This window comes from Neltuma alba, unplaced genomic scaffold (assembly GCF_004799145.2).
Source record: "Neltuma alba isolate B1F8T4 unplaced genomic scaffold, ASM479914v2 tig00012163_pilon, whole genome shotgun sequence".
Lineage (NCBI taxonomy): Eukaryota > Viridiplantae > Streptophyta > Magnoliopsida > Fabales > Fabaceae > Neltuma > Neltuma alba.
The window spans coordinates 44,890-64,071 of record NW_021636710.1 but is presented as its reverse complement, the minus strand read 5'-3'; the positions used below and the strand labels follow the sequence as shown (position 1 = coordinate 64,071).

Sequence of the window (19,182 nt, the reverse complement as noted above, 5' to 3'; positions counted from 1 at the left end):
ACGTACAAAGTGGAAAATCAGCTTGCCTTGTTTGGGTAAATATGTTACAGGCGGTACTCTGTCAATACATCACAATTACATTTTTTTTTAAGGATTAAGTTGTACATTTATTCCCAAATTCTCGCTTACAAGCAATGTTACATTGAATTTTTTTTTTTGAATTGAAGGTTGCCTTAAAAATATTAAAATAAAACAATATTACATCTTACTACTAAAAATGTCAATGATTAACGTCAGTTTTTTCACGATTAACATTGAGTTTAATAAAATGGGGTAACATTAGCACATTTTAAAACTTTTAAGACAAACTTACTTCTGAACGAAAATTTTTAAAACAAATTTGTACCTTAATCTTTTTTTTTTTTTAAAAAAAAAAGCAACTCGTGTTTTATAAGCCAACACATTTCTAAATTGTATTCACGAAATATCATCTTGTCTAGTGATATGGTGTTGCAATATATGCTGCCTTGAAAATATGTAAGAGGAAACTTATGTTAGAAAAATAAAATCATGGGATCATATATAAACAGGGCTTATCATCCTGCATTTATTATAATTCAATTATTATTACGTGATAAGAGATATGGGCTTTATTTATACAGGTCAATTACTATGCATGAATGTTTAGCTCGAGCACCCTGGGATTTCCTTACAAGATACAGTTGATATTTGCCATGCGGAAATCGAGAAAAATCCATATTGCCATGCGGAAATCGAGAAAAATCCATATAAATGGCTCCAATAATTTGACACAGAACGTCGACCTCCATTCTGCAAACCAATAAAATAAGCAACGAAATCAAAATTTCTTGCAACATGGTTTCACTCTGCAGCACCTATTTTCCTTCGTTGAGAAATGAATAATGCACTCTGTGATGTGCTTCTGACTTGAAGCGGCTCGTACTGTTGATGACCAAGAACTATAGAGTGTTTCTGCAACTTCAGTGGAGAATCCATTATCGCTAATGTCAAGCAATTGCAAGTGCTTTGCCATAGCAATAGCAGTTGAAAGTTGTTGAATGAATTTGCACTCAGGGGATGAGGAATTTCTTTGACACGAATCAGCACAATTATCATCAATTCCAGAAGCAGTGGCTTCGACTCTTGCCGGACCCTCTTCACTGTCGGCAACTTCAAGTAGATGATAGTCGGTGTTAAGAACACAAAGAGGCTCTTCACTATCATCCACTATCATGGGTAAATCCTCCTGACGAGTCTCTACAATTTGTGATCGTCCTTCAGCCGAGAAGTCGAGTTGTAAAGTGTGAAGTTCATTTGGAACGGCATTACCGGCAAGGTTAAGCTCCTCCAGGTAGTTGTTCTCTGACACAAACAACATAAATATCAAACAAAAATAGTTTCACAAGAATGAACTAACACCCGGATATGTTTTGTTGGCGTATTGTCTACCTGCTAGTGCCTCAGTTACGTGAAGAATTCCGGCAAGCCCAAGCTGACAGTTTCTAAGGACCAAAACTTTTAGGCAGCACTGTGGACTCATGAGAAGAGAAGATAGACAATTACTTCCCTGCATTTATTACAGATATCAGAACTCACTACGCTTGCATGCCAATAAAATTCAACCGGTAAAGAAATTGCAAGAGCAGCTAGATCCTAAAATACGGAGTGCGATGCATGTGCATTCTATGAATACTAGCTATACGAGTGAATAGTTGTGGGCAACAAACCTCGGGCGTAATAGGATTTCCTTCCAGATTAAGCTCAAGCACGGAACAGAATAAATTAAAACTAGTGTTTAAGGCAGAATTGGTTATGAGCTGACAATATGACAGATCAAGTTTCACGAGCTCTTGAATCCCCCGGGACAATGATTCCGCTAATTGCATTGCCCCTTCCTGCAAAAAATATCCCTCTCCAGTCAGAGGAGCCAACGACATATGCATGCTAGAATTTGAGATATCAAGTATATCAATAACCGACAGTTATATGAGCACATAGCAAGAAATCAACTCCACTCACAGTTCCAATGCCAGTGCTTCCGAGCATCAGTCCTGAAAAATTTGTATTCCCAGCAAGTTTGCACAGGGAATCAACAGCAGGTTTGCCTAGTTTTAGACCACTTAAGTTCAGCTCAGAAAACCTTCAATATACAAATGCAATTAACTTGATTTCTGGATATCAAAATAGTGCAAAAATAAAATGCTACCTAGATGCCATACATCAAAGTCTAATTACACCAACATTTTCATTGTAGAAAGCTTGGCGACGAGATTAACAACAGCATTTCCAGCTACAGGACTGTTGTATCCTGTCAAAGATAGACTTAACATTAAAGAAAAACTTACTCGATCGGCGATTCGTGCCTAGTTTTAGACCACTTAAGTTCAGCTCAGAAAACCTTCAATATACAAATGCAATTAACTTGATTTCTGGATATCAAAATAGTGCAAAAATAAAATGCTACCTAGATGCCATACATCAAAGTCTAATTACACCAACATTTTCATTGTAGAAAGCTTGGCGACGAGATTAACAACAGCATTTCCAGCTACAGGACTGTTGTATCCTGTCAAAGATAGACTTAACATTAAAGAAAATAACTTATATCGGCGATTCGAGGATACATGTTAGATTCATGATACCTATACAGAGCTGAGCAAGTACAGAGTTAGAGTCCAATGCATCAGCAATCTTTTGGATAGTTCTGGTTGTGATATGACAATTCTCCACATTCAAGCTATAGAGAGCTACAGAAGTAACAAAGCAGAAACACATGTAAATAGAAGTAAAAGTTTCCACCGCATGTATCTACAACACGCACAATCAGGACCGTAAGAGTATTTGTCAGAAGCATCTGCTCGACGTAGACTGCTCCGTAGTTCATAATAAATTGGCCATAAAATCAGAAAGTGGCCAACGGAAGGAAATGTTTCCGAGGATTTTGAGAGACTACGAAAACCATATTCGAATGGATGAAGGTGACGCAGCTAACCTGTACATTTCGCCAAGACTGTTGAGAGGTAAGACCCACATGCATCCGTAAGACGGTTCCCAGAAATGTTCAGCACTTCCAGTCGAGCAAATAGTGCCGGGCATTCACAAATCTGATAGAAACAAGGGCACACTTAACGAATTAGCAAATTGGATCGACTCTGGGGGTCAACGCAATTGGAACAGTAGACAACCCTCCTTTGACCAGACACCAGAAATTAATCGAGAATTTCGTTCGTTGGAATATCCTTACGTTATTCTGCTTTGAAAATGATTATGATGACCTTACTTTGGGAGCAAGGCAGTTGGAGGCCACTTATACATCATTTATTCAGAGGTTGGAGCCGTCCGTATTCGAATTCTTTCATACGGATCACAAATCTCAGGTGTATGCCTATCTACTGGATCACGGATGAAGTCACTTGCTGTTGAGACCTTCATATCTCAAATCTCACTAAAGTCCATGCTAAAGACAATGCAGCGACGAGCTAGACGTGCAAACGTGCAAAGGTTGAAATGGTTTAAGTTCCTGAAATAAAGCAGTTGGACCGAACCTGTTGCAATGCAAATCTAGAGTCAAGCCCCCATAGATTTGTCCTGATTCAGTGAACACCTTCTGAAGTTTCTCTCCATCGTCCCATTTCCTAAGATGCGGCAATCCAATGTAAAGCAAAAAATAATCAATCAATTGCACTCATTACACTGTTTTTTTATCCTTTTGTGTACAGTAAAGCATTTCATTCTGCACAACATACAGATGAGAACTATAGAGCAGTGACTAGCGAAAAAAAGGCTACAACCCAGCAAGATGTACCCAAGAAATTATGAGAGAGAGGTCAGGATTGCAAATGTTTTGTGCGAATGCAGCGCGTTTATCAACGGTGTCACTGACAGATCTTGCAAGTCGCAGTCGGACACAATGATCTCATCATCTGACACCTGATTGGCAAAACAAGAAGAAGCGACAATTAGTTAAAGGGGAAAAAAATGCAATCCAACCTCTGAAGTAGAAAATGAATACCAGTTCCTGTGAATCAGAGCGTTAATACACCTGAGTTCCTTCTTTACCTCTAAATTGTAAAGCTTCCTGAGTACCTTCATGTTTGCTACCTCAGACAACTCCTTGCAGCTATCTATGTACATTTTTACAAGACGCTTTTGAACCCATCCTGTATATAATAAAAATTAACTTTTCGCTCATTTGAAGATATACGGTCATTACAGTATAAAAATAACATTCGATGACAATACAGATCCTGCAAAAGAATAGACACCTGATTTATGTGAGGATTCGTTAATAAGCACTTCTCTCTCATGCCGATGCTTACGTAAATTGCAGATCAGTGCAAGCTAAATGACAAGGAGCTAGATAAAATTTAATCCACCGGTAGTTATAGTATTCCAATCGGCTTCACGATTCAAGTATTTGTGTGCATCACATTTGTGGCAAACTGTAGGAGAGAACAACTTATGGCAGTTCTTTACTTATTTACGAGTTTTTTTCCTATTTAATTTTCCCATGTGTGCATAAAGTCGAGTGCATGGTAGAATGATTCCCTAGTAAAATGGTCCAATGGACATAAAGCAGTTGCATCACATACCAACAATTTCAGCTTCAACAACGTCATTTCCCAGATGTTCCTCGAAATTTTTGACAGTTTCCGGGGATTCTATACATCTTCCAGCACATTTCAAGCGTTGAAAAACGGGCAACAAACCTACTGATATAAATTTTATATTTAGTACAAGACAATCAATCAAACTGAAAGAAAAGTAGGAAACAGCAATGACAAAAAACAAAAGGAAAAAAAAAGAAAAAAGAAAAAGAAAAAGCTGATGAAGTAAATGTATAGAAGCAGATGGTAAGAGTTGGATATCGGTACAGTCACGAAAGACTTCGTGGGGAAAATATAGATATATAGATTCAGACCCCTGATAACGCGTCATATTTTTGGCTCTTGCTGCATAATAATTTGTCTCACCTTCACATGGACAAAAAGGATTCCCAAATTCAGGTGTTTTTTCAATTCATACCAACACAATTTTTAAGTTGGATCAGCACGTTATTATCTGAGTTTGACAATTATGACTGAGACAAAAAGCCTTTGAAATTGAAAAACTCTACCTTCAGATTTTTTCTCTATGGGAAGTTGCAGATAGTATAAGCATGCAACTTCGGCCTTCAAAGACTCAATATTCAACTGAGCATCAACAATACATGAAGTTGCTTCCACGTGAATAAAGTCATTTTCAATCTTGCATGTAATATATTGCTGCGAGTAGAAAAAAAGGAGAAAGGGAGCAGAGTTTAGAAAAATATCATTAGCAACAAAATGAGCACGACAGTTCGGTGAAAGCAAGAATCAATAATATTTCCTAATTCAAGCCATATCAAAGTGGAACTTACGTAATTTTCAAAATTCTGCAAAACAGGACGGGCAACATCAACATCATGTTGCAATAGTTTCCCAGAAATATTCGTATCACATTTAGAACTACCAGCAAAATCAGGTTCAGCAATCATATCATTGCTCAAAGATCTGGAACGTCTGCCAGCTATGCTACTTCCACGAGGACTCGTGCATTTGAAAGAACTACTGCTTTCCTCAACATTAATTGCACATTTGGATCCACACAGCAAGTCAACCTGCCGGCTCAAAAAGGCAGAGCTTCCACACGCTGGGTAAAATTATATTTAAGAAGCATTAATTCAAGCTACAAGGAATACTTTAGAGGTTCTTTACCTGAAGCTTACCAGCAGGACTGGCATTTCTCGTACTCTTAGCTGCGACCAGAAAAGTCAATCTATACTCAGTGGGGTATAAGTTAGTTTAAGATTCAAAACACCTAAAAATCATACTCACTTGCATCACAAGTGGCGGCATCCTTTAATAGGCCATGATGATCCTTTCCGACTAAACATTCCATCTCAGCATCATCATTATCAGAAAGAATTATGCGGATGCGTTTACGACCGACAACTGCCTGATTATTATTGGTAGGATTTGGATAGTTTTCAGGTGACTGCTCAGCTTGTTTGAGAGAGTTGCTTGGACTTTTATGACCTGTGCTTTTTTTAGATGAACGTCTAATGGACTGACAGAGAGACATCAGTGGCGCATCTTCATTCAACTCTTCTTCAGCGCTTGTATTTTTTGATCGATATGATGTCTTGGGTGAGCAGAAGGCATCAGACCCACTATCTGACAGATAACAATTTGCTTCTGTGTCAGTCTCAGAGCAGTAGTCTTCTGGCATATTTTTTGTTTCCGGCTCTTTCTCTATTGACTTCTTCAGCTTATCAATTAGGTTTTTCAACCGCCTATAAAGAATCAGAGTTTATCAATGATAATTGAAGAGATGAGTTAAAAATTACTATGACGGTTTTTTTTGGGGGGGGGGGGCATAAAATGGACTACGCTAGCAGATTGCTAGATTTTGCGATGTTAAAATGAGTCCATGTCTCCATGGACAGAATAATTTATGTGCTAGTCCAATAGTCTATATAAGGATCATAAGCATCCGTGAATTAGATACCTAGTCTCATTCTCATCATCAAATCTTATCATGTTGCTATAGTGCATATTCTCCAGAGCAGAAAGCTGCACTGAATGAAGGTTAGCTTCAACAGCAATCCTGCAATATCATGTAAGCAAAGGAACACGTGTCAGGAAAACCATAGAAAGCTAGCCAAAAAGGATACGCATCAGTAAACAACTCTACAGTGCCCGTTTTATCATATAAAAACAAGATGGCATGAGCCAGGGTCATCTATGCGTTGTACTCTCAGTATATATCAAGATTCTCACTATAATAGTTCAATTCAATTATAAATTAGAAACTTAAAGCAAGAATCTCAACGTGCCACTAAGGGTGAGAAACAGAAAGGTCGTCTATTCCTGTGAGCTTGAAATCCATGGAATCACTGCATCTGATAGAAGAGTTTATCAGAGCAGTAACTGCGGGGATTTTGAATACACCTTGAGAGGTAGACGGAGGAGACCGGGTTACAGTCATGTGATGAAGATTATTCAATACAATCTGTACTCTGCTAAGCCATTTAAGCAAGGACAAAAAACTACATGATGAGAACATTCAACACCTCGCAAGAAAACAGGCAAACACCTGGATCTCTCAAATGTACAACACACTGACAATATGTAGGTCATGGTTTGCATGACTTATGCATTCCTAGATCTATCAAAAGAAGAGGGGACAACCAGCGTATTCAACATAAACTTGACTCCATAGAGATCCATTATATTTATAAATCAATATCTCCCTCAATATTCTCATCACCTGTAGCTCTCTTGAAATGCATCCAATGCTCCTCTCCAATTGCGAGCAGAATCAAAAACATTACCAATATTAATCTTTACTAGAGCTTGCCCCTATCATCATTAGCAGCAAAGCATAAGAACCAGCAAATCAGCATGTTGCATAATGAACCATGGCGGTATGCATATTCTGTCATACCAATTTTATCTCAATAGTAACTACAAAGAATAAAATTTGCAATACTATTAATTACCTATTAGATCAAGTATGCATGGGTTGGAGGTTCTAATTCGCATTATGTATCAATTTCAGATGAAAACTTAAAGTGAAAAAAATGATGACAACATATTCAATGTCTATGGAACAGGATCAAGCTTACCTCTAAATTACCAATAATTTTGTACGTTTCTAGGCTTTTTGTGTACCATTTAATTGCTTTATTGAATTCCCTGAGCTTCTGGTAGGATTCTCCCACAGCCATATATGAATCGGCCACCTTTTCCTTGTCACAAAGTTCACGGGCTATTTTCTTCTTCTTCTTTGCAAATTTGCAATGCTAAGCATTTCACATAAAAAAATGATAATTTAGTGCCTGCTAATCGGCGCTTCAAAAGACCTCTGCATCCACAACATAGTACTAATATGCAGCCAACTTATTTAAATGGAAAGGAAATAGCGTATCTGGGAGTTGGAGAGCAACACAAATTCATGATATAAACATATATGATAACTGATGAGCCTAGGACTAGTGCTTCACTAACACAAATATTCGTGCATTACCAAATAATCTTCCACTAATTCTTGACAGTAAATTTAAGCATATGCATTCCAATTTTAGCCTGATGATGCTTTAGCTAGTTGAGGAGGGAAAGAACCAAGGTTATCCATAATCATTCATAAGTGCAGGAAGCATCATCTCCTGAAAGAAACATAAGGAAAGCTAACCGATGGAACTTTATTCTTAGGCATGAGAAAAGGGAGCCCTAAAAGTTTCAGAACCATAGAGCTTAGCCATCTGTCTTTTAAAATTGTGACTGAGCATGTTACAAAGATACTGAAACATTAATTGGTGCAGAGACGATAAGCGTTTAATGAGAGGTTTTAAAAATGAATGGCCTCATCAACACTTCGACTTCAAAGTTTTGGGGGAGCAATCATTTCAAGACAAACATATTTGTGATTTTGATCTAATAAAATGATGGCACATGCACAAACATATTTATGATTGCTACCTTCTCCCATGCAAAAATTGTGCCGTATTTCTCGAGGAGGCAATCAATGGATTTATTTAGCAGCAGCAGATATTTCCGCTCCTGTGGTGTGCCTCTTGCAGTGGCCACATCTCTTTCAAGCTTTTTGAAGTTCTGCTCTTCTTTCTTTAATTCATCCATTACCTTGTTAGCTTCATTTATGATTTTGATATTCTGATGAATTTGCCTGAGCAAAGCATCCTCGTCTTCCAGGGACTGTGCCCGAAGCAGAGCCTTTTTGTAACACAAAAGGGCTTCCTCATACTTTTGAGTCCTGTAATTCACTTCACCAAGATTAATATAGCCCTTTGCTTCCCCTTGACAGTGTCCAATTCGGTTACAAATCTGAATATCCATCTCAATATTATTTCTAGCTTTATTCCAAATTCTCAGTTCCATATACACGTTCCCGAGGTTATGATGCAGCCTGCTGCGCCCATCATCATCTCTGCTGACTTCTTCTTCATCGCAAATCTTAAGTCCTCGGCTTAGGATTTTCTGAGCCTCTTCTAAGTTATCAAGTTCCATTTCAAGCATACCTCTGTTGTTGTGTGCATCAATATATTCCTTCACATGGGAAGAGTAACTAGTCGGCGGGTTTTCCTTAATAATCTGTGCCAGTTCCATAGCAGACTTAAAGTAATTTTTGGCATTTCGTATTGAGTTGTGGTCATGCTCTGATCTTGAAAATAGTTCATAGTAGGTACGACCAAGTTGGGTGCTGGCTCTTTGCTGCTCAACAAGGTCATTGGCATCCCTGGCAAGCTCCAAATGCTTTTTCTACAAGGGAAGGGAAGCAGGGAAAAAGAAATTAATTTTCTAAAGAAATAATTGTGATTGACTGTCAATGTTTTCGATGAATTTTTTTTTTTTAAATAAAAACGCCAGTATGGATACTCGATTACAGAAGAAAGTGTTACAGCGTAGAAACTGATAAACTTCTCGAGGGAAGTTAATAATTAAAGAGCCTGGCTGAGTAAGGCTTCATGCCGCTAGATAAATTATGGGTGTTCGATAATCTTTACTTTTGAGTAATAATTTCATGTCCAATTTGTGATCTAGATAGACTGAACCTAAAATCTCGGAGAGAAGAAGCTTCGTCATCTAATTTGAAAAACTATCCTCTACACCAAATCAAATAACAATCGTTGACCAAGTGAAATGGTGATATGCGAGCAACCCAACTCGAGCTCAATCATACCTGGTAAGTAAGAGCATCAATGAAATGCTCAAGTCGAAGGTAGATCTCTCCAAGGGACTGGCAAGTTGGGAGCAAATGCTTCTCGGGCAAATATTTGAGGGAAATATCATAATCTATACGAAGCCATTTGAGGGCCTCAACGTATTCTCCCCTGTTCTTCAGCAAATCCCCAATCACGTTCGCCCACCTTGCCTCCTCCCTCCGATTCCCCTCAGCCTTGGCATTCCGGTAAGCTGTCTTGGCCGCCTTCAAGTGGCCATCCTCTCCCGCCATATTTTGAGTTTTGAGATTACTAAAATGACAATGAACACTGACGTCGGCGGCCCTTTAATAAAAAATTTGAATCTTTCTACGGTTCGGATTCCAAATCTGAAAGTTGGTTCTGGCGTTCCGTTCCATAGCCGATCGATACCGTCCCACAGTATCGACCAGTTACCCTCGCGCCTCCTATTCCAGATTAGAAATGAATTCCCGCCAAAAACATGTTCCTTAATTAACATTTTGTATTTCAATACTATCTATTTAATTAACTTAAATTAAAATAATAAATAAAATTAAAAAACTACGAATACCTAATAAAAAAATTAGATAAAACTATAAGAACCTTATAAAATTAAAAAAAAACTACAACAACCTATATAAAAACAGGTGAAAGTGGAAGGATATAGTGAAAAAAAAATAACAAACACCTAATTAAAAATTAATTGAAATTATAAGGACTTATAAATTAATTATCCCTTTATATTTTTGGAACATATTTTTATATCTTTCAGCCTTGACTTCAACAATAATATAGAGCAAAAATAAAAAATAGAAGAGATCTTACATATTTTAAAGATGTCTATATACAATAACATATGCCTATAATTTTCTATAAAAGTTGATAACATTAAGTTTAATAAACATAAAGATTGATTTAATTTTTCACCCGTTATTAGTCTATGTTTCCGGGAAAAAAAAAGAATAAGTGGATTTTAAATATTAAGAGAATTTAAAATTTGGGTAAAAAGGAATTAGTTACCAGTTAATCCATGAGTAATAACAAAACACATATATTTTGGTTTCTCTGAAAAAATATCTTACCCATATAAATTCAAGTGCATAATTTTTCCAACAAAAGATCAAATAGTAGGGAAAATGACACAAAAATTATACTTGAACTTAGAAATCTCAAAATAATTACTTGAATTTGTAAAATCCCAATTTAGACATAAGTGACTAATTTGGAATTTGTAAATTTACTAAAATAACTGTATTGGCACCATGGGCATTTTGTTTTTTAAAAAACAATAAATAAAATAAAGGGTTATACAGTTATTTTAGTAAATTTATAAATCCCAAATTAGTCACCTATGCTTAAATTGGGATTTTGCAAATTCAAGTAATAATTTTAAAATTTTTAAATTCAAGTGTCATTTTTATATCATTTTTCCTAAATAATATAACAGAAGTTAGAGATGTGAGATTTTTAAAATTAAAACCGATGTTCAATAAGTATAATATCATACAGTTCATGAATTGAATTGTGATAATCTTACATTAAATTAGGAGTGTTCAACTTGCTGTCCTAATCTCAGTCAATCCGGGACGGGATGAAACTAGTACGAGATGGGACACCGGACAAGGGCATCTTGTCCCGAAATTTTTTCAAAATTTATTTATTAATAATTTTTATTAGATTATTCAATTCTTTTTTAAGAATAATTATTTTTCATGATGATTTTTGACACTTAAGTTGTAATATTATCTTAATAAAATCTTCTTCCTCAATAAAATAATTTATAAAGTCATTATATATGATTTCTTTTATGGTAGTTCTTTTTTTATAGTATTTTTTTTACATTTTTGTTGCATTATATAATTGGGCTTTCTATATAATATTTTTTTCAGTATTTTTTTATCTTCAAAAGTCCAAGACAGGCTTGTCCTGGTTTCGCCCTATTCGATGAGTAGGTTTACATTCAATTATTGTTATTAGATGTTAGTACACAGAGCCTTTATTGAAAAGTCTGTCCCCACAGAGTCCCAAGGTTAATCACTCTTTGAGAAATCACTTAATGAATTTATATAGATTAGAAATTAATAAATTATTTTATTTTAATAAACACGATGTGATCCCCCAACGTTAAATTATATATTAATTCATAAATTTAATAAATTATTTTAAAAATAATAATATGAGAGATACGAAGGATTAAAGTCTTGTACTAAAATCAACATTTTAGTAACTCCTACATTTAAAGTTGAAAGAGTATAATTTTGCAAAGTCTGGCATGATAAAATATATCCACATCATCAAGCTTTCATTCTCAACCGACTTGAAATTTTGTTTCCTTGAAATATGTCAATTATTTAAAATTATCATGTAGCGTCCACCTTCAAGTCATGTATGACCATAGAAAACTGATTCTTGAGGACTTGCATCAGTCACAAAGTCAAAAGAAAAAAACGAGGGCTACTACTAAGAGGTATTCCTCCGGTCCTAAATATAAAACCCTTATATACACTAGTATAAAGGTTTTATATTTAAGATCGAAGGAGTAAATCTGATAGGAAGGGAACACGTTAACAGAAAAGAAGACAAAAGATTGCAAGGAGATAATATGCTGATGAATGATATCAACACTTAAGAGCCTGTTTGGAGCACAGAATAGTTTTATGTCGATTCATGTAAAACATATTTATATGTAATTTTAATCATAATATCAAACAGGGTCTAAGTCCTTCGAACTATCGAGCGAAAAAAATTTATTTGAAAGGCAAAAAATCTGATTGCATCACAATTTTACAAGGGGGAAGTTTTCTCTCTTTCTTTCTTTTCCATGACACGAATTATCATACAACTATTTCATTTCAATTTTCATACAATCGCAACAAAACAAATGCAAAGCTGTTTAGAATCATTTGTGGCCTATCAATTCCCAGCTCCAACCTCTTGCCTTTGCATGTTTTGGTCAACAGTCAAAAACATTGACCGGATAGATTGTCTGTAGCACAACCAAGCACCATGCTGCTTTGAATCGCCGCTTACTCTTCTCTTAACTCCTCTCGATTCCTGGACTGTTGCTGGGACCCGTGACTTATCTTAGAAACCTATGGCCATAAAATTCATCAAAAGATAGACGCTCCTCTGCAACATTTTGGAAACACCTCAGTACTAAATAGATCTCCATGAGAATTTCAGCTAATTGATACTGATGAAGATAATAATTTGACGTATTAAAAGCAACGTGCATGACCTGGATTTAAGCACAGTAGTCTAGAACACATATCAAGACAGTCAGGGTCTAATTCTGAAAGGATTCGCTGAGAAAATGGAAGACATCCGCAGGATCTGATATTCTTCAACAGCTGAACTCAGCAATATAAGTTAAATGGAACCAACGAGAACAGATTCGATATACACTGTCTAAAGTTAGAGTGTTACCTGTACATTATTCCTTCCGTTGAAGGGTGGATAGCCATTTAGAAGCTCAAAAAGAACGGCACCAATACTCCACATGTCTGCCTTTAGTTATTAATTAAACTCTTCAGTCTGCTTATTTATTATTGATCAGACACACACGGACACGCGCACACAGCTCATACCTTATCATCATATTTCTGGAACTGAAGAACTTCAGGAGCCATATATAATGGAGACCCACAAACGGTCTCGGCGTATTCACCTGGATGCAATGTTCTATTCGCATATGGAAGGAAATTGAGTTATCAAGTAAGCCAAAGTAACAAATAGAAACAAGAAAATATAAAAGCTGCCTTCTACCTCAAATTCACTCCCCTAAACCGATAACTACCTTGATAGACCAAAATCAGCAATCTTAAGCACTGAATCATCATCCCCTTGGCTTGATAACAAGATGTTCTGGTCCAGCAATGGCCCAAAGCAAGCAAATTTGTTTCTAGTCTCAGAAGTACATTCACTATAACTAAGCTTGATAACAAATGTAGATATGCTGATGCAAAAATCACTCGTGATTATGCTGGCATAAACCACATTAGATTTTTTTCCCCCTTCTTTTTTGTTGTCTTTGAATGTGAATTACATCAGAAAATATAAATTTTACCTCTGGCTTCAGGTCCCTGTGAATGATACCCCGAGAGTGCAATATTTCTAAAGCAGAACCTGCATCACAACAGCCAACCGTAATAAGCCAAAGCTCTTATGAACCATCACAAAAGTAAAAAGTTCAACGTAATAAAATTGCAGATAAGTTACCAAGATGCTGCATGAATTTTCTAGCTATTTGTTGCTGAACCCTCCCATGGCGCTCAATGTAAGAAGCCAAATTTCCTCCAGCACAAAACTCCAAGACCAGGTATATACATCCATCTTCCTATTCTCAAAGACAATAAGCTTAAATTAAGCTGGGAATAAAGCAAACCGCGTAATGATTAGACTTGTTATCATTTTACTACAGTTTTATATGTCTTAACGCCTGCCAATACTGCATCCTTAAGGCTCGGGCAGAAAAGAGATGAGTCCATCCATATCAGGCCTTGACATATGGAGATACTTAAATTTAAGTAGAAAAACTAGTTCATGACACGAGTATGCCAAGCTCTACACTCAGTAAAGTTGCAAGAAACAAAAATTTGGGAACAGAAAGGAGAAAGGCAGGCAACCCATTATCTCTGGCCAGAATCACAGGGTCGTAGACAACAGTACGAACTACCAGATAATCTGAACCGTGAGAAACGAAACAAATATAGCAGTGTAATTCGCTCTTAATCTTCTTTGAAGTCGTGTGAACTAAATGTAATGTACCCTGTAGTTGCGGATCTGTGTTCACATATACTCTAACTGAGTCCCATCGTGCACGCATCTCTAGTTAGTTTTGATTCACAATTACATTTTGTATAATTCTATATCATCAAGTTGTTAGCAAGCTCAATACTTTTGCACCAGATATCGTCAGTCGCGCAGGTTTGTGCGGCAATTAATCATCTTTTTCTCTACGCTTCATTACAGATAAACACGCGAGGTTAAATAAATCAAGAGCCAAAAAAAAAATTGCTGCAAGTCCAGTGCAAATCAACGATTTGATCCAGAAACCGCAAATGGTGAGACTGGGGGGAGCTGCTCGAGACCGAAATTAACAGAAAAGGACGAAAACTCGAAAAGCCTCAACCATGGATCAAACTCTTCCAAATCTGAAGTTCGCATTGCATCTCAGTTTTCGTAGCGTTGAAAATTTGAAAATGAATAGAATGGGGAGGCTGATGAACCTGGAAGACGTCGAGAAGGCGAATTATATTGGGGTGGTTGACAGAGGATAAGAGATTGATTTCACAGTCAAAGCTGCTCTTGAGACGTCGATTGAGTCTGGAAAGGCAAACTTGTTTCACTGCCACTTCATCGCCGCTCAATGCGTGCTGGGCTCTCCACACAGTGGAGAAAGAACCTTCCCCGATTTTCATCTTAAGAATATAGTCTCCTACCCTAACGTTTTTGGAGATAATGAACGCGGCTTTGGATTCCATGTTTGATGCAACCCAGCAAAGCCATCGATGGCCCCGTTCTACGAATTTCTAGGAACTGTGTCGAAGGTTCAGTTGAGTCTCTTCGCCCACTGCTATCATACACGTGGCATCTCCCATTGCACTGAAATCATCAACCTCTGTAATTAAAAAATTTTAGAATAGAAAATAATAGCTTCTGATACTTATAATTACTCTTCTAATCCTATTTATAAGGTATTTTTAACATATTTTATATAAACCAAGAAAAATCCTAAAATACATTAACTCTTTATTAAAATATAATAATTTTTTAACTTTATCCATATTTAATATATGCAACTTTAAAAAAAATAACTACTTACAACATAATAAATAAAAACAAAATAGTATATTCACATTAAAAATTTAATAAAGTGATTTGTAAATTTAAAAAAAAAAAAAACCTTCTGCTTAGGATCAGAGGAGTATTGTTTTTTTTTTTTTTCCTCCCTTTGAGACTTGGAAAACTCTCTAAAGTTCAAACTCAATTACGTTGTGTAAGCATGCATTTTCTTGGACCACCGTTAGATGATCCCAGTCAGTGCTAAAGTGAAGACGGTTGTGATGGTCATTTTGCTCCAGCTCTGGCTATTCAATCTTATCTTCTGCGATATGCTTGTTGTATCTCATGAACGCAAACTAGTATATGGCTAACGAGGCAGCAGAAGTTATTATTCTCTTTACACTTTCACGCACCAAAAGACTTTGTAATTAGCATTTAGCAAATACCGTATACATTTACAGCCAGAATAGTGCAGGAAGAACAGACAATGGTAATTATATTTACAGTTTCAACTGGTGAATCCATACAGTTTCAAGAAAGATCGAAATTCGCATATTCCCCGGGCGCCGCTCTACTCATCAGCGATCCCTGTCATTACTCGTTAAATCAGACATCACTAACTGAAACCGAGCACAAAAATATATTGCCACAACAAGAAGTCCAGTCTTTTTGACCTTGTCACTTGGGCACCTTAACTTCTTGTCGGTACCCAGATTGAGGCAGCTGTTAAAGGCGTAGACTTCCAACAAAGAGACAATCTGCGCTTGTCATATTGCACCGAATAGCCTCCACCGAAGAGGCTCACCAAGAACTTGGCTTGAGAAATATTGCACGTACTCACAGGAACTCGTTTAAACCCTTTCAAGGAATTCAATCCTTCTTCCCACAAAGTTCTCTCCTCCCTTTCACAAGGAAACTGCCTCACACTGTCTATAATCCTAATCCCCAGAACTTCTTTTTCTATCAACTTCATCTTGTAGTCGTCCCAGAAACTACTTTCAAGTGAATCAGAAATTGCTGTATAATGATGCAAAGCCTCATAGAAGAACTCCACAAAGGACATGGATTTAAGCCTAGAAAAATTGAACAGTTCATCTTCTACTAAAATAACAAGTTTAGGTGATAATTTGCTGACGCCATCCAGGAAAGTTTTGATCTGCGAGAAACTCCTGCTGGGCATCCACTGGTGTATCATACAATTGACTATAAGTGTATGACGCAATATGATTCTTCGAAAATCTTCTTCCCTAGTGATCATTATTTGATCGAATGTGAATGAGAAATTGATAGAAGCAGCAAACTCTTGTAATCTTCTTCCCGTTTGTTGGGCGACGGCGGCACTTTGATGGTCCAATGTGATGGCTGTTACTCTGAGGGTGGTGTTCTTCCTCATTGCAAGGTCAACCATCAAAGGCGGCCACTGGATCCCCTCCGTGATGTCAAAATCGATGACATGGATCTCTCGATCATCTTCAGTGGCTTCAAAGATCGCTTGGTTGGCTGTAAAATGAGCAAATTTCACATAGGGAGAGAGCTCCTGGAGAATCTGAAAGGTGAAGAAAGTGTTTGTCTGGGTAGAAACAGGCTCATGGTTCACCGCAGGAGCGTTTATGGTTTTACAATGCAGACCTTGAGTAAAGAAAAGAGCCAACCTGTTCAATAAACTATCCCCACTTTCTACACACAAGTCGTCGTTAATCTTCTTAATGATGTCTGATGCTAGAGCCCAGTTCTGTGCTTCAACAGCTTCAGCCCCTGTCAGCAAGAGATCAGCTAAACTGCTATCTTCCATTAGCGCAGCTTGAATTCCCATTAAACAAGGATCGCCATTTTCCTGGCATCTCGGAGTAGTAACTTCTTGGTTCAATTCTGTCTCTGTCCCCACGGGGACATTAGGATCCATCAAATCGAAGTCCAGAAGCTCTGTATGTGGCTGCTGTAGTAATCCTTTAATAAACTCTTGATCGAGCACCACATCTTGTGAGGTATTTGGACAATACTCTGTCTGGAATGGAAATGCATTTTCTGAGCTATATTCATGGAGTTGATACATGTGGGAGGGGCAGAAGGAGTGATCAACTAGCTCATAATCCATCCCACTCATGGCTGATAATGAAATGGGAAGCTCGTAAACGGTCTATAAGCTGAAGATTTACACAAGTATATAAGAAAAATGGAGAGGAATCCGTGTATTAAAAGGTTGACAAAATTGTGTCTGTAGATAGACGTTGCACAAAGTGAAGCATGGTGTGGGATAAGAATTGGGAGATGGATGAATAAATGCACAGGAGACATTGCTTTATATACACGATTTTATGCACCAGAGCTAGCAGCACGACACGGGACATCATTGATATGTGGAAAATTTTATAAAACTGGAGCAGTGATCACTAATAAAGCCAATGCATGAACCTGAACTACATTGCCAGGTGTCACATCCCCACTGCTCTCGTACATTAAACAATATTATATACTCAAGAATTTAACGGCCAGACATGTAGAACGCAAAAACGAAAAACCCATTGAACCTTAATATGCAACCTGAACCTGTTTTAGGCCTCAACAGCTGTCAAATAACTAAAGTAGTGTTAGCTTTTGCTATTTTATTACAGGTGCTGTACTTGTAGAATGCAGATATGATTTGCAGGGACTGTTGGTGTCGGTTAGAGCAATGTAGGCCTGGAGAAAATGCAACTGTTCAGAACCGGGTGCAGACTTCAACATGATTTAAGTTTAGTCAGAGAACACGATGGGTGGTGGACACGTGGAGGATGAGCGATGGTCAGAATATATCCAATCAAGGTTCTGCAAACTATGACAAGGAGCTTTATATTAATAGTTTGGACAACCGAAAGGAAACAAAAGTTGATGAGGTGATCGATGAGGTTAGAAGCATTTAACAAGCCTATCTGTGGGCTTTTCGAAACTTTGTTAAACCGGGAAAACTGATGGTATCGAGCATATTCTCTGGCTATTGGTTGTGATGTTGTCTCTTGCAAGTTGTTTTCTCTCGGCGGAAAATGTAATATAAACAGACAGAAGCAAGTCCGCGATTGAGGACGCAAGAGTAGAATGCAGAAAGCAACATTTGGGAGTTTCCCTTAAAAGTGGAGATAGACAGGCTAAACTTTGGATCCTGCTAGTCAACAAACATTGTGTATATGCACCTCCCTGCGTAGATGTGTAAGAAAATAATGTCAGCATTTAATCAAGTTTATGCATAAGTCTGCTTGAGATGGAGAAATCTTCATTACTATTTTGGGAAGAACCGAACCGGGGAGATTAAGGTGTGGAGGAGGGAAGGGAATATTCTTTGGTTTGATACTCGAGGGTAGTTGACATGAAGGATGGAGATTTTAAATTTGCAGTCAATTTACAGTATACTGATATGATGCATCTGACCTATAGAATGAAGCAAGCAAAGTTGCTGACTATTTTGATATTTGTATCCCAATCACTTGTACATATACCATTTCATTCATTCATCGTTGTTATCAGCTTCAAGTTCTGACATAGCTCTGTCTATATTCTCCAACTAGGGCGCTTTTGAAAATTAAAGCTAGAAGATCTTTGAGAATAAAAACCTATATGATAATCTACGTACGATATTATCAAAGACCTTAATAGGTCATCATATTCATAAGACATGCTTTCAAATTCTATAAAAGATACAGTTCCACAATAGTCTATGATTAAATAGAATGCATCCAAGAAAC

At 37.1% G+C, this 19,182-nt stretch overlaps 3 protein-coding genes across 3 annotated transcripts; all 3 read right to left on the bottom strand.

Annotated features, from left to right (window-relative positions):
- Positions 1–705: 705 nt before the first annotated feature.
- On the bottom strand, positions 706–10,062 carry LOC114723976 (protein TONSOKU). Its single transcript, XM_028910242.1, is given in 20 exon segments — positions 706–1,323; positions 1,411–1,528; positions 1,689–1,856; positions 1,981–2,101; positions 2,461–2,527; positions 2,604–2,708; positions 2,954–3,065; positions 3,455–3,579; positions 3,753–3,891; positions 4,021–4,121; positions 4,554–4,670; positions 5,078–5,225; positions 5,360–5,631; positions 5,708–5,737; positions 5,817–6,274; positions 6,490–6,588; positions 7,252–7,343; positions 7,610–7,786; positions 8,463–9,260; positions 9,682–10,062. Coding segments are annotated over 20 exon segments (4,044 nt in total). The 5' UTR covers positions 9,955–10,062; the 3' UTR covers positions 706–799.
- Positions 10,063–12,351: 2,289 nt separating this feature from the next.
- Positions 12,352–15,243, bottom strand: LOC114723975 (serine/threonine-protein kinase ATG1t). The gene is made up of 8 exons (XM_028910241.1): positions 14,911–15,243; positions 13,901–14,018; positions 13,749–13,807; positions 13,479–13,546; positions 13,270–13,363; positions 13,109–13,189; positions 12,921–13,032; positions 12,352–12,811 (listed from the first exon to the last, which is right to left on the bottom strand). Exons 1-8 carry the CDS (start codon positions 15,163–15,165, stop codon positions 12,762–12,764), a joined length of 837 nt encoding a protein of 278 aa, XP_028766074.1. The 5' UTR covers positions 15,166–15,243; the 3' UTR covers positions 12,352–12,761.
- A 758-nt stretch (positions 15,244–16,001) lies between these two features.
- LOC114723974 (nodulation-signaling pathway 2 protein-like) lies at positions 16,002–17,570 on the bottom strand. The gene has a single exon (XM_028910240.1). The coding sequence runs from the start codon at positions 17,568–17,570 to the stop codon at positions 16,158–16,160; it is 1,413 nt and encodes a 470-aa protein (XP_028766073.1). The 3' UTR covers positions 16,002–16,157.
- Between the last annotated feature and the right edge of the window lie 1,612 nt (positions 17,571–19,182).

Coding starts and splice junctions, on each gene's coding strand:
- LOC114723975 (XM_028910241.1), bottom strand. CDS start 15,165: ATGGAATCCAAAGCCGCGTTCATTATCTCCAAAAACGTTAGGGTAGGA. Junction 13,808..13,900: donor AAAATTCATGCAGCATCTTG/GTAACTTATCTG, acceptor GTTGTGATGCAG/GTTCTGCTTTAGAAATATTG. Junction 13,364..13,478: donor GCTGATTTTGGTCTATCAAG/GTAGTTATCGGT, acceptor ATATGCGAATAG/AACATTGCATCCAGGTGAAT.
- LOC114723974 (XM_028910240.1), bottom strand. CDS start 17,570: ATGAGTGGGATGGATTATGAGCTAGTTGATCACTCCTTCTGCCCCTCC.